The 13,963-nt window shown below is 43.6% G+C and overlaps 1 protein-coding gene across 1 annotated transcript in view; it reads left to right on the top strand.

Moving 5' to 3' along the window:
• Positions 1 to 459: 459 nt before the first annotated feature.
• The window catches only part of LOC100030437 (collagen alpha-4(VI) chain-like), a 202,575-nt gene continuing 189,071 nt past the window's right edge, over positions 460 to 13,963 (top strand). Inside the window, exons 1-4 of the mRNA XM_056800678.1 lie at positions 460 to 511; positions 1,300 to 1,902; positions 3,460 to 4,047; positions 12,653 to 13,258. Of these exons, the coding sequence (XP_056656656.1) occupies positions 460 to 511; positions 1,300 to 1,902; positions 3,460 to 4,047; positions 12,653 to 13,258 (1,849 nt within the window). The remainder of the gene's footprint in view (positions 512 to 1,299; positions 1,903 to 3,459; positions 4,048 to 12,652; positions 13,259 to 13,963) is intronic.

Here is a 13,963-nt window from a genome sequence, read left to right as displayed (position 1 = left end):
GGGTTACATAGCTAGTTAGTGTCTGAGGCCAGATTTGAACTTGGGAGGGTGAATTTTCCTGACTCCAAGTCTAGTACTCTATCTACTGTACCACTTAGCTGCCCCAAAGTGATCTTCAGTGGATAGCTATTACGATGATGATCTTAAATTTAATTATTTCTGATTCAGTTCACTAATAGATATTGAATTATATGACTTTTATTACTTTTTCTTTAGTATTTCTATCAGTTGGATCCAATAGAGTAATGTACCTGACTAAGAGTTCACTGATCTAATAGCCTTCCCAGGATGGAAAGATTTGAGTATAGAGGAATGGGGGAAATGTACATCTATTGGCTAAGGTCTCTCACCTAGATTAATTCAGAGATACTCATTCCCAAGCTTACCAGAGAGAAATGAGATTTTTGGCTACTCTAACTCTTGAAAAACATCTATTAAGTTGCAGAAGTCTGGCAATCCATGTTGCTGCATGGAGAACCCACACCAGTGAACTTGGGAATCCTTAAAGGATGTAAGCAATGTGCTTCATTGTACCCATTATTTTTTCCTGCTAGTGCCATCCATCTCAGGTGGTTTTCCCCTAAAATATAGTGATACTTCTTGGGTTTTTATAGCTCTTAGACCCTGCACAAATAGTCATTTAATCAGTGCCACAGGTATGAGGGACCAGGCAAGATCCTCAGGAGGTAGCCTAGTACAGGACAAAGAGAAGGCAGTGGAATATGATGATATGGGTTCAAATCCTAACTATATTATTTCTTACCTGTGTAGCATCGGGAAGGCCATGTAAACTTGCTGGCCCTCAGTTTATCCATCTGGAAAAAAATAAGGAGTTGGCCCTGATGGTCTCTGAGGTCCCTTTTTGCTCTCATCTATGATCTTCTAATATTAGATTGTAGCATTTTGATTTTGGACTAAAACCATTCCAGGAAATTTTTTCTCCCCATTTCTCTTGCCAGTAACACTTCACCCATCCTGGGGTTCTGCCTATAGTTGGCATGGGGTAGATAGGAGGGTGGCAAGGAAAAGCAGAGAGAAGGAAAGATTATTTTCCTTCCTATTCCCAGCTTAGCTGATTCAATGGTCATGGTCACACACAGCCAAGGTGGGAAGGGAAGGTTGGAGACAGATGAAGAGGAATGAAGAAGGGAAATGGGAAAGTAGACCCTTTTCACTTTTTCTTTTTGGCCAAATTAACCTCTGTGTTTGATCCATATATTTTGATTTTGTCTCTGACTTGTTGCCACTGACTGATTAATTTTGTGTGGCTTCCCTTAGTCACAGCCTGTCTTTTTTTAGTCTGCAGGGAAGCATCCGTTGCAGATATTGTGTTCCTGGTGGATTCTAACCTAACCCCAGAAAAATCTCAAAATGTTCAAGACTTCTTGTCGACTTTGGTCAATGGCCTTAACATTGGCAAAGATCAAATCAGAGTAGGCCTGGTCCAATATAGCAACACATCCAGTACAGAGTTTTCTCTCAGTACTTATCCACACAAAGAAGATGTACTGAGGCATATCAAGAGACTGAAGTTCAAACATGGTGATGCCCAAACTGGTCGGAGCTTGCGGTTTGTGCTAGAAAACCTCTTCCAGGAAGTGGCAGGAAGCCGGATACGCCAAGGGGTCCCCCAAATTGCTGTGCTAATCACAGATGAACCGGCGCAGGATGACATCAAAGGGCCAGCCAGTGCTCTCAGGAAGGCAGGTGTCCTGCTGTACACCATTGGCCTCCAAGGCGCTGTTCTTTCTGAGCTCAGGGAGATGGCGAGCGATCCTGATGACAAGTTTGTCTTTATGGTGACTGATGCCTCCCCGCTAGGAGACCTTTCCCAGAACGTGTTGCTGGCACTCTGCACCACAATAGTGGAAGTGACTCAACAGGGCTCCCAAGTCTCTGCAGGTAGTCTCTTGTATTACCTTTTGTCCTCTTCCCTTTTCCCTGCCTGGAGAATCTCTCATGATGAAGATGATAAGAGTGAGGGTAGGGATGAAGATAACGATGAGAGGGATGTGTATGAGGATGCTGGTGAGAATGAGGATGATGAAAATGGTAAAGACAATGATAAGGGTGATGGGCATGAGCTGAAGATGATGAGGGTGAGAATGAGAATGATGAGGATGAGAATGATGAGAATGGGGATGATTGTTGATAAAGTTAATGATGAAAATGAGAATGATGAGGATGAGAGTGGTGTGGTAAGGATGAGGATGATGAGAATGGGGATGATTGATGATGAAGTGAATAAGGAGAATGAAGAGAAAAAGAAGGATGATATTGAAGAGGATGGGAAGGAAGATGACTAGAATGACAGCCAGCATTTATCTAACATGCTAAGGTCCTCAAAGTGCTTAATATATGTTGTTATCTGATTTGAAGAAGCTGTAATTCATTGGACACACATTCAGTAGACAGTGAACTCTGAGGTGTGTGAAAACATGGTGCTGAGGATGCAAAGATGCTTGATGGGGATGCTGTAGAGGAAGTTATCTTTTAGGCATAGGCTAGATATATGACCTCTAAGACCCTTCTAGCTCTGACATTCTGTGAATCTGTGATCTCTGTGTAAGACTGTCACTGGAGAGTCTGTGAAGTAGCCTTGAAGGTGGCTAGGTTGCCCAGCATTTAGAGTTCAAATCCTTCCTCCAAAATGTTATAGTGGTATGATCCTGCTCTTAAGAAGTTTCCAGGAGGGAAATGACAAGTACACAAATAACTATGATTCAAAGGAGAGGGATTTAGGTGCTCTGGAGAATGTCATAGCCAAGGAAAATGTGATGAGGGAGAGATCACTAAATTGTGGCGGGGAAAGATAAGGAGTTTCATGAAGACATGAAGGACAGGAGAGACATCAATAGAAAGTCACTATAGGCACCAAGGCTGACAAGAACAAAGACCCAATAAGTTTTTATTAAGTATGCTCCAGGCATTGTGCTAAGTGCTTTATAAATGTCTCATTTGATCCTCACAACTGGTAAGTGGCATGCAGTGCTATTATTGGCTCCATTTTAGAGTTGAGGAAAGAAAGGCAGAATTTAAGGAACTTGGCCAGTCACACAGTGAGGAAGAGTCTGAGGCTAGATTTGAACTTGCTGATTCCACACCCAGTGCTCTATCCACCAGGCCACCTGGTTGTCCCTAGGATGAGAGAAGTGGGATAGAATCCAGCCCAGTCCAGCTGGAACATAGTGTGATAAGTGGCTGACCAGGTAAGTTGGGGCCAGATCATGCTACCATTTTCTGCTAGACTACAGTGAAAAAGTGCTTTCCTGCAGTTTGGTCCTCATCCCACAACAGAAGTCATAGGTGGCACACTTGGGATGATGATGAGATCATCTAATCCATCTCCTCATTTTCATAGAGACATCAACCTAGTTGCTCAGATATACAGCCACAGCCGCTGAAATGTCAGGTCCCAGAACGTTTACTTTGTGTCATTGTTCCCTCCACTGACCCCAGCCTGCAGAAAAGCAGCCGTAGCTGACCTGGTATTCTTGGTGGACAGCTCCACGAGTATCGGCCCGGAGAACTTCCAGAAAGTGAAGAGCTTCCTCTACTCCCTGGTGTTGGGCCTTGAGATCGGCAGGGACCAGGTCCGAGTGGGGCTGGCCCAGTTCAACGATAACATCTACAAGGCATTTCTGCTCAATCAGTTTCCTCGGAAGAGCGATGTGCTTGAGCAGATACTGAGTCTCCCTTACCGGACTGGGGGGACTCGAACTGGGAGTGCCTTGAACTTTCTCAGGACTGAATTTTTCACCGAATCAGCAGGCAGCAGAGCCAAGGACAACGTCCCCCAGATAGTGATCCTGGTGACGGATGGGGAGTCCAATGATGAGGTGGCAGAGGCAGCCAGCAAGCTGAAGGGGCAAGGGGTGTCCATCTATGTGGTGGGAATCAACGTCCAGGATGTCCAGGAGTTGAAGACAATAGCAAGCAAGCCCTTAGAGAAGTTCCTTTTCAGTATTGAAGATTTCAATATCCTTGAGGGTCTCTCTGGCAACATTCTTCCTACCCTGTGCTCAGCAGTAGAGAATCAGATCCAAGGTAAGTATGTTCCATCACCAGGCTTGTCCCAGGTGAGTGGTGAAATAGGGGTATTTGGCTTTGGGAATCTCCAGCTTCCTCATTCTCATTCTTGTTCCTATTCTCATTCTCTCCCTCCTTCCTCCTCCCTCCCTTCCCCCTCTCTCTGTCTCTCCAGCCCCCCCTCTTTTCCCCTCTCCCCTTTCTCTCCCTCTCTCTTTTCTCCCTCTCTCTCTTTTCCCTCCCTCTCTTCTCTCCTCTCCCTCCCTCCCTTCTCTTTCTGTCTCTCTCTGTCTCTCTCTCTGTCTCTGTCTCTCTCTCTCCATATATATATCTATATATATGTATATCTGTCTCTCTCTCCCCCTCCTCTTTTCTCTCTCTCTCCTCCTCCTTCCTCTCTCTCTCCCACTCACTTCCTCTTTCCTTCCCCCATATCTTCCTCTCTCAGCCTATCTCTCTTTTCCCAACATCTGATATCCAGCCCTCCATGTTTCTCTATTTTCAACCCCCTATCACCCTATGATCTAAATGGCTGATAACAGTTTACATAGGATCATGATTTAAAGCCGCAAGGGATCTTAAAGCCCAGGCCCCTCATTTTACAGGTGAAGAAACTGAGGATAAGTGAGGTTCAGTAACTTGCCCAGAGTCACACAGCTAGTAAGCATCCAAGGTGGGATTTGAACTCTGGACTATCATGACTGCGAGCTCCATGTTTTATTGGCTGTGCCACTTAGTGTCTTCTAAAACTTTATCATAGTATCACAAGATCAGGTGAAAGAAAGGATTCTCAGAATGTTAGTGATGGAAGGACTCTCTATTTAGTCCAGCTTGGGGTCTCAAGGAGAATTCTCTCCCCAGCATTTTCAATAAGCAGCCAGACTTTTGCTTGGGAAACTCACATGAAGGAAACCCCCACCACTATTCCACTCTGAGATAGCTGGCTTTAATAACAATAAGAGTGAACATTGAAATGGCTCTTGAAGGTTGGCGAAGTACTTACAGCCAGGTGGCACAGTGGATAGAGAGCTGGATCTGGTATCAGAAAGTTGTTCAGTCATTTGTCAGTTGTGTTTGTCTCTCCCTGACCCCCCATCTGGGTTTTTCTTGTGTAATAAAGAAAGTTTGATTCACTCTTCACACTTGGCAAAGATACTCAAACAGTTTGCTATTTCCTTCTTCACCTCATTTTATAGATGAAGAAATGGAGACACATAGGGTAAAGTGACTTGGCTAAGACCACATAGCTAGTAATTGTCTGAGGCCAGATTTGAGCTCAGGAAGAGGAATCTTCCTGACTCCAGACCAGGCACTCTATCTACCTCACAAGTTAGCTGTCCTTCCTGAACATAGGAAGACCTGAGTTCAAATCTAGCCTCAGAAAATTACTACTTCTATGATCCCAGGCAAATTATTTCACATGTTTGCTGTAAAATGAGCTGGAAAAGGAAATGACAAACCACTTCCATATCTCTGCCAAGAAAACCCCAAATGTGGTCATGAAGGGTCAGACACAACTGAAAATACTATATATATATAGTAGTCTCTCGGTGATCGAGAATGACTATTGTCTTTGTGCAGTTTCATCTACTGAGGTACCCTCCTGTGGCTTTGGAGTCCAAAGGCTGAGGCACACAGTTTGTGGCACATGGGGCCTGGGACGCCAGTTGTTACGGGAGGTGCAGGTGTGGCCTGGTGTCGGCGTTCACGTGCAGTGGCAAGACGTCGACATCGCTCATCTTCAAAGGTGGCGGCGGCCTGGTGAATGTGGGTTCGCCAGCTGCTTCTGTCAGAGGCAGCGAGTTCTAGTTGCTTTGGTGTCATGCCAGCCCACTTCAAGTTGGACTTTAGCTGATCCTTGAATCTTCTCTTTGGTCGGCCTTGTTTCCTGAGTCCAGCTGACAGCTCACCATAGAATACCTGTCTTGGTATTCGCTGTGGGTCCATGCGGAGGACGTGTCCAGACCATCGTAGCTGGGTTTTGAGGACCAGGACTTCGATGCTGGTGGAGTTGGCTCTGTCGAGGACTTCCTGGTTGGTGATTCGGTCCTGCCATCGGATCCTCATGATTGACCGGAGGGAGCGTTGGTGGAATTGCTCCAGCTGCTTCATGTGCTTCCGGTACCGTGTCCATGTCTCACAACCGTACAGGAGCGAGCTGAGGACCCTGCGTTGTACACTTTGAGCTTCGTTGCAGGGCTTACATCTCTGTGTTGGAGGACTTTGCAGCGCAGCTGCCCAAGTGCCTGGCTGTCCCTTTGGATCCTGGCATTGATCTCGTGGTCTAGGGACCCGTCGTTGGCGATGGTGCTGCCCAGGTACTTGAAAGTGTTGACGTTAGAAAGCTATGTGCCGTAGATTGTAATGCACGGCTGGTTCGTTGGCCTCCCTGGTGCATGTTGGAACAGCACCTCTGTTTTGCTGAGGCTGATAGGCCAAACAGATTTGTTGCGGTGGAGAACCTGTTCACAGTGGTTTGGAGATGATTTTCTTGGTGGGCCATGAGAGCACAGTCATCTGCGAAGAGAGCTTCCAGGATGAGTCTCTCTGTTGTCTTTGTTTTTGCAGTCAGGCGGCGAAGGTCTAATAGTGAGCCATACAGCCGATATTTGATGTAGATGCCCAGGTCTAGATCCATCATAGCATGTCATAATACTTGGGTGAAAAATAGGTTGAATAGCACTGGAGCAAGGACACAGCCTTGTTTCACACCATTGGAGATGTTGAAGTGATCGGAAGTCTCTCCACCAGATAGGACTTCCCCTGGCATGTCGACATGAAAGAGCTGGATCAGTTTGATGAATTTTGCTGGGCAACCAAGCTTTCTGAGGATCACCCACAATGCATCCCTGTTCACTGTGTTGAACGCCTTTGTCAGGTCTATGAAGACAATGTAGAGACTCAGGTTCTGCTCAAGGCATTTTTCCTGCATTTGCCTCACCATGAAGACCATGTCGATGGTGCTGCGATCTGGTCAGAAGCCACATTGTGATTCAGGCAGGTTCTGCTCTGAAACAGATGACAGGAGTCTGTTGAGTATAACACGGGCGAGGATCTTTCCAGCAGTGGAGAGTAGTGAGATGCTTCTGTGGTTGTCACAGGCTGCTCGTGAGTCTTTGTTCTTGTATAGGGCTACAATGGAGGCATCTCTGAGTTCTGGGGGCATGTCTTCCTCTTCCCATATGCTGGTCAGCACTATGTGGAATGCCTGGAGCGCCTTTCCATTTAAGGCCTTGTACACCTCGGTTGGGATCCTGTCTTTACCGGGTGCCTTGCCTGCACTCATTTGTTTAATGGCTTTTTGGACTTCCTCTATTGAAGGAGGGACATCAAGTTGTTCAATGGAGCAGTTTTGGGGGATCTGGTCAAGGGCGCTTTGGTCGACTGAAGAGGGTCGGTCGAGAAGCTGACTGAAGTGTTCTTTCCACCTGTTGCTGATGCCTTTTTTATCTTTTATGAGAGAGTCACCGTCAGAGGATAGCAAGGGAGTGGTGGTGGGTTTTGATGGCCCATAGACAGTCTTGAGGGCACTGAAAAATTGTAGTTTTTCATATCAGCAAACCGCTGGATTTTTTCTGCCTTTTTTTCCTACCATTGGTCTTGCATCTTCCTGATCTCATGCTGCGCCGTGGCTTGGAGAGACTTGAATCTGTCCTTTTTAGGAGCAGAGTTTGGGTTATTTTGCCACTCCATAAAGGCTTTGTTCTTCTTGCTCAATAGGTCTTCAATAGCAGTGTTGTTCTCGTTGAACCAGTCCTGGTGGTTGCGTTGTTTTGGGCCTAGGACTGCCTTTGATGTTTCCTTCACTGCGTCTCTGAACTGGTTCCATTTCTCGGTTGAGCTTCCAGTGAGTGGTCCCTTGGCAGACAGCTTGTTGTCCAGGCAGGACTGGAATGTTTGCAAATAAGATGGATCTCTAAGACGACTCATGTTGTAAAATGCGCGAACTGTCTGGGTGCGTTTTGGATGGTGAGGCGCAATGCACATTTGAAGAGTCGCTCTAACCAATTGGTGGTCTGTCCAGCATTCAGCTCCTCTCATGGCTCTGGTGATCTTTACATCCTGGATGTCTTGCCGGCATACAATGATGTAGTCAATGAGATGCCACTGTTTTGATCGTGGGTGCATCCATGTTGTTTTATATTTGCTCGCCATTCTGAACACAGTGTTCGTGATGGTGAGTTCGAACTCTGAGCATTTGCTGAGTAGCAGCAGGCCGTTGTTGTTCATTTTGCCCAGGCCGTGTTTGCCGAGCACCCCTTTCCATCTTTCATGGTCCTGGCCAACGCGGGCGTTGAAGTCTCCCAGTAGTGTCAGTTTGTCATTGGTGGGCACTGAGTGCAGGACGGCACTCAGGTCAGAGTAGAACTGCTCGATGGTCTCCTCTGTGCTGGTCAGTGTTGGGGCATATGCGCTGATGATTGTGGCATACCGGTCTTTGCTGAGAGGCAAATGGATCTTCATGAGCCTCTCAAAATACTGAAGAATTAAAAAATGCAATCTTATTTGATCTGCATAATGACTCAGTGAGGTAGATTACAATGCCCATTTGACAGAAGAAACTGAAGCAGGCAAGAGTTTAAATGGTGTGCTCAGGGTAAGTGTCTGAGGCAGCATTTGAATTCAAGACTTCCTGATTCCAAGTCTGTTGATCTACCAACTGAGCCACTGACTTCAGGCTAACATTGACTTATGAAGACTTTCTGGTTGCAGTTTTCTACCATTGCTCCAGTTTCTGCTCCTAAGGTTCTAGCATCACAAACTTAATACCTAAAGATAAATATAAGAAACAAGACTAATTTAAGCCATGTTTGGTTGCCCCACTCAATAGCTTCCATCTGCTCTCTTAATCCCTGTGCTTCAGAACTAGTCTGCCAGATGAAAATTCCTGCTCACTTTTGAGCTTCTCCTTGATATTTATCCCTACCCAGCTCTGTCTCTCTCTTCCTCTGCATCAATTGGAATATCTGTTCATTACTGCCAAAGCCTTCTTCATTTCCATCTCTTCCTCTCATCTTCTTGTGCTCCTAGAAGGTTTGTTTTCTCCTGAAGATGCCTCATCTCTGACATTTTCTTAGATGCTGGCCCCTCTCTCATGCTTTCTGACACTCAGGGGTTAGGAATGTGCTCTATGTCCCCCCTTCCACTTCAGACCCACTTCCTGCTATCTATGCTTAGTAATCTGCCAACAAACATTTACTAATCAAGCAGAGGTGGTGATGTTGTAGTAGAGAGTGAGCATTGTAGTCAGAAGAGTCCTGAGTTCAAGTCCCACTTCTGACAAATACTGATTATATGATTGTAGCTGAGTTGGTGGCCTCTTGCAGTAGATAGAGTGCTGTACTTTGAGTGAGGAAGACATGATTCAGAAATTTCTTTAGCTGTGTGATCATAGGCTAGTTGACTAACCTTTGTGAGCCTCCATTTCCCTATTTGTAAAATGGAACTTATCTTGTAGGTTTGTCATGAAGACTGAGATAACAGATGTACAAATCTCAAAGTACTATGTAATTCTGATTATGATTAGTAACTTCTTATTGCTCCAGGTGACTCTTGAACAAGCAAAGACTCATTTACTTTAGTGTTTGGGAGTTTTCTCATTGGGAATATCCTACACAGGTGAGAATGAATTTCTGCCTCCCCCAAAAGGTGACAGGTTCTACAGATACAAAGGAAAAATTAAACAGTCTGTGTCCTCAAGGAGGGAGAAAAATATATGTCTATATTATATATATGCACACACACACACATATATATATATATATTTGAGTAAGTTATTAAAGCTGGATATTACACTAAGACTTTTGGGATACTATCTCTCTCTTTCTCTTTCCATCCATCTGTCTATCTATCTATCTATCTATCTATCTATCTATCTATCTATCTATCTGTCTGTCTGTCTGTCTGTCTGTCTGTCTGTCTGTCTGTCTATCTCTCCATCTCTCCATCTCTCTCTCTCTTTCTCTCTCCATCCCTCTCTCTTTCTATCCATCTATCTATCCATCCATCCATCTATCCATCTATCTATCTATCTATCTATCTATCTATCTATCTATCTATCTATCTATCTGCCTGTCTATCTATTCATCTATCCATCCATTCATCTCTCTCTCTCTCTCTCTCTCTCTCTTCATCCACCCATCCATTTATACATGGTTCTCTATCATCCATTTTCCCATCTTTCTAGCTGCTAATCATTCTTTTTCCTTTTCCCCCCTTTCCTCCTCCTCCTCCCTTTTCTCCCCCACCCCCATATAATACCACCTCTGGTATTGCCTGTGTGACTTTGGCCAGCCATTTTATGCGGTCCAGGAGAGCCTAACCCTGAATCATGGGTCAAAAGTCAAATGACTGAATTCAAATTATGCCTCTGATCCTTATTACCTGTTTGATAGTGAAGATGTTGATTAACTTCAGTTTCCTCATCTTTAAAATCAAAGGACTGGACAAAGAGACCTTGGAGGTTCTGTTCAGTTATCATCCATGATGATGTTCCCTATGCCTTTCTTTCCTTACCTGTAAAATGGGGGTAATGGTAGCACCTACCTCTCAGGTTTGTTGTGAAGATCAAATGAAAGAATGCCTATAAACTACTTTGCAAACCTTACATCTTTATAGAAACATCTTATTTTTGAGATATAATTATCTTATTATACCTTATTAATAACAATATCTTATTATTGAAGTCTCTGTATGGCCTTGTGATATATGTAGATCCTGGCTCATGTGTCCCTCTCATCCTGTAGTATGGAGATCCCTATTTATCCTCCACATTTTGAAATGCCATTATTAGCTTAGGACTGGGAATGAGAAACTCAGTTCAAGCCAGATGTTGGAATTCCAAATTTACCCATGGGCTATATAAAGCCTTTTATTGGAATTTTGGAGTTGGTCGTGGTAACCTCGTCCATGAGATTGCTTGTTTCATAGATTTAAGGGTAAAATGGTAAAAATTTGTTACAGAAAACATAGAAATTTCTGCCAAGTTTTTTGTTTAATTGTCAAAAACCATTTCTTTAAAATAAACTTAATTTTCCTATGGTAATTCTCCAAACTCTAAGCAGCTACTGTATTACTTCTTTGTAACCTATGTTATAAGAGACTTAGAACCCAGAGTTGGTATGAGAAGTGATGAAAACAAGTCTAGTATCCACTGGCTAAGCCCAGGCTTAGGCTCATACTTGGTTCTTGCTTTTCAGCATTAAAAAGTCCTCTTACAGTCCCTCATTTTAAAATATTCTCCCCCCCCTCCTCAGACTATATAATTTTTCAGATGGTATAATCTTAAGTGACCATCTCAAGTCATCTTACCAGTTAGGACCTTAGTTTCCCCATCTGTAAAATGCAGGGATTGAACTAGATGGTCTCTGAGGTCCCTTTCTGCTTTCTAGTTAGGATAAAATGAAAGCTCCTTGAGGGCAGGGAACTTTTATTTTTGATTTTGTGTCCCCAGTGCCTAAAATATAATAGTTACTACAGTAAGTACTTCTTGATTGATTTGTAGGCAGACCCTACAATCAATGATTTAAAAAGAACCTTGCCTCTAGCAGGAACTCAATAAACATTTGCCAAATGGAATTGAGTATGCCAACAAGCCGTCACCATGTGCCCTCTAGGTGCCTAATAATAGCACTCATCATCACAGGGCATTAGGTTTGAAGAACACTTTTCTCATAACAATCCTGTGAAGTAGAGAGGACAAGTACTATGCTTTTCATTTTACAGGTGGGAAAACTAAGGCTCTCATTGCTTTGATGGTTTTAAGAAGTTAAGTAACACTCAATGTTGGGACTACATGGGAATGAATGAATCCTGATTCTAAGGCTTGTGCTTCCTTCTCTATGCTGTACCATCTCTTGTGCCTAGCAATGTTCTGGGTGCCCTCAAGGAATACTTAGATGTATCTGTAATCTCACTAGTGTAGGAGTGCCCTCCTATGATTGTAGTCCATTGATTCTTGATCATTTCATGGCTCTCTTTTTTATGTCTTCCCATAAGTAAGGTACAGGGAGTTCACCAAAGTGCTGAGGGCCTTTCTTTGATTTTTCTTGACATTACAAGAATACCAATGGAGCATGAGGTCTGTCTCTTGTCTCTCCCTTTCTTTGACCACATAACAGCTCCCTCTTCTTTCTCTCATATTTCTTTGATGACATCTTTTACTCCAGTTCTGCTGTATAGGTATACCAAAGTAATGTAGCATGACCCCTGCCCACAAGGAGCCTACAATCTAGGTGAAGAGATAAGATAGGAGGGTGAAAAAATTAAAGAACAAGGTAATCTGTGATAAAGCGCAGCATGGATGCAAAATGTAACTTTGAGAGGAGTTAGAAAAGGAAGAGATAAGTGAGAACTGGAGTCATCAGGGAAGATTCAAAGAGGAGGTGGGATCTGAATATGTTGAAAAGATTTTAGATAATCATAATCATATTTCCATAGGTTTTTGAGATTTACAAAGTGCTTTCCTCACAACTCTGTGGAAATAATACCACCATTATTGACCCCATTTTATAAATAAGGAAACTGGGGTACAGACTTCTTCCTCCTGAATTTAGTTACTGTGAGAACCCATTTCCTATGTTTATTAAACCTTTTTTTCTCCCTCTTTTGCCTCCCACTCTAGCGTTTACCAAGTCCTATGCTGATGTGGTCTTCCTTGTGGATACCTCAGAGGGCACATCATCAGTCAGTTTCAATCAGATGAAAGATTTTATTTGCAGAGTCATTGACACATTGGAGGTTGGGCGTGACAAGGACCAAATTGGACTGGCCCAATATGGTAATCAGGGTCATGTTGAATTTTTACTCAACGCCTACCAGAACCCAGTTGAGATGATCTCCCACATCCAGCAGAATTTTCTACCCCGAGGGGGTGCCAGGAAGACGGGAAATGGCCTCCAGTATATACAGGAGACTTTTTTCCAGGAGGAGGCAGGAAGTCGCTTCCTCCAGGGCATCCCTCAGTATGCAGTAGTCATCACATCTGGCCAATCAGAAGACTTGGTCTTGGAAAAGGCTCAGAAGCTTAAGGAGAGGGGAGTGAAAATAATGGTGGTTGGTATACAGGATTTTGATAGTAGAGAACTGAAGGCTATGGCCACTCCTCCTCTTGTGTTTGAGATTGAAGGACAAGATGGCATTAGGCAACTTCATCAGGGTGTGAGCCTGGTGTTTGGAAGTTCTGGCCAGCGGCACCTCAGTCCTGAGATGGGTGAAGAAACCTTAGCAGGTATGCCTTGTTCTTTGGGGTGAAAGAAGTAGCTCTCATCTACTGGGCCAAGTAGATGCTAATAGGAAATTAAAGGGATGCCATGAAAATCACTTTTGAAGCTAAGATACCTTACTTTTAGTAAAATCAATGTCATGATACCTTAATTCACAATTCTCTGGGAATAGAACTTTCTAGTAAAAAGTGCTTCAGCAGAGGAAAGTTTGGGGAAATTTATGGCCTCAGACATGCATCAGAGGAAGCAAGGGCTGAGGAGGAAGATATTACAGTTGGGCTGTCTAAAATACAGATTTCTTCAGTTTGGGTAGGGCTATACACTTGAATCAAGTCAAGAAGTTTGAGAATTTGTGTTGGCTGTAGTCAGAGAAAGCTTACCTAACACTTGATGGAAGGGAGGCATTCAATTGCAAGATGGAGGAGATACAGTCTACCTTGCCTTGAGGTGTGGGGAAATGGTGTCCCAATTTCCAATGGGATGGGAATGTGCATAAGATGTAAAGCATGATTGAGAGTGTGACTGAGGGTGTGACATGAATATATTCTCAGTTGTATAAAGAAATGGGAAAAAAGCCTCTTTTGATTCAAAAGATAAATTGGGGATAATTGAATTAAAAAAGAATTTAAAATAAATTTCATTTAACCAGAAAATTTCTTAGAAAACTTAAAACATGATTTGATTCATAATAACATATAACTTTATAGCTT

This window comes from Monodelphis domestica, chromosome 5 (assembly GCF_027887165.1).
Source record: "Monodelphis domestica isolate mMonDom1 chromosome 5, mMonDom1.pri, whole genome shotgun sequence".
NCBI classification, from domain to species: Eukaryota; Metazoa; Chordata; class Mammalia; order Didelphimorphia; family Didelphidae; genus Monodelphis; species Monodelphis domestica.
The sequence above is the reverse complement of the archived record's forward strand: the minus strand, read 5'-3'. Positions and strand labels throughout refer to the sequence as shown.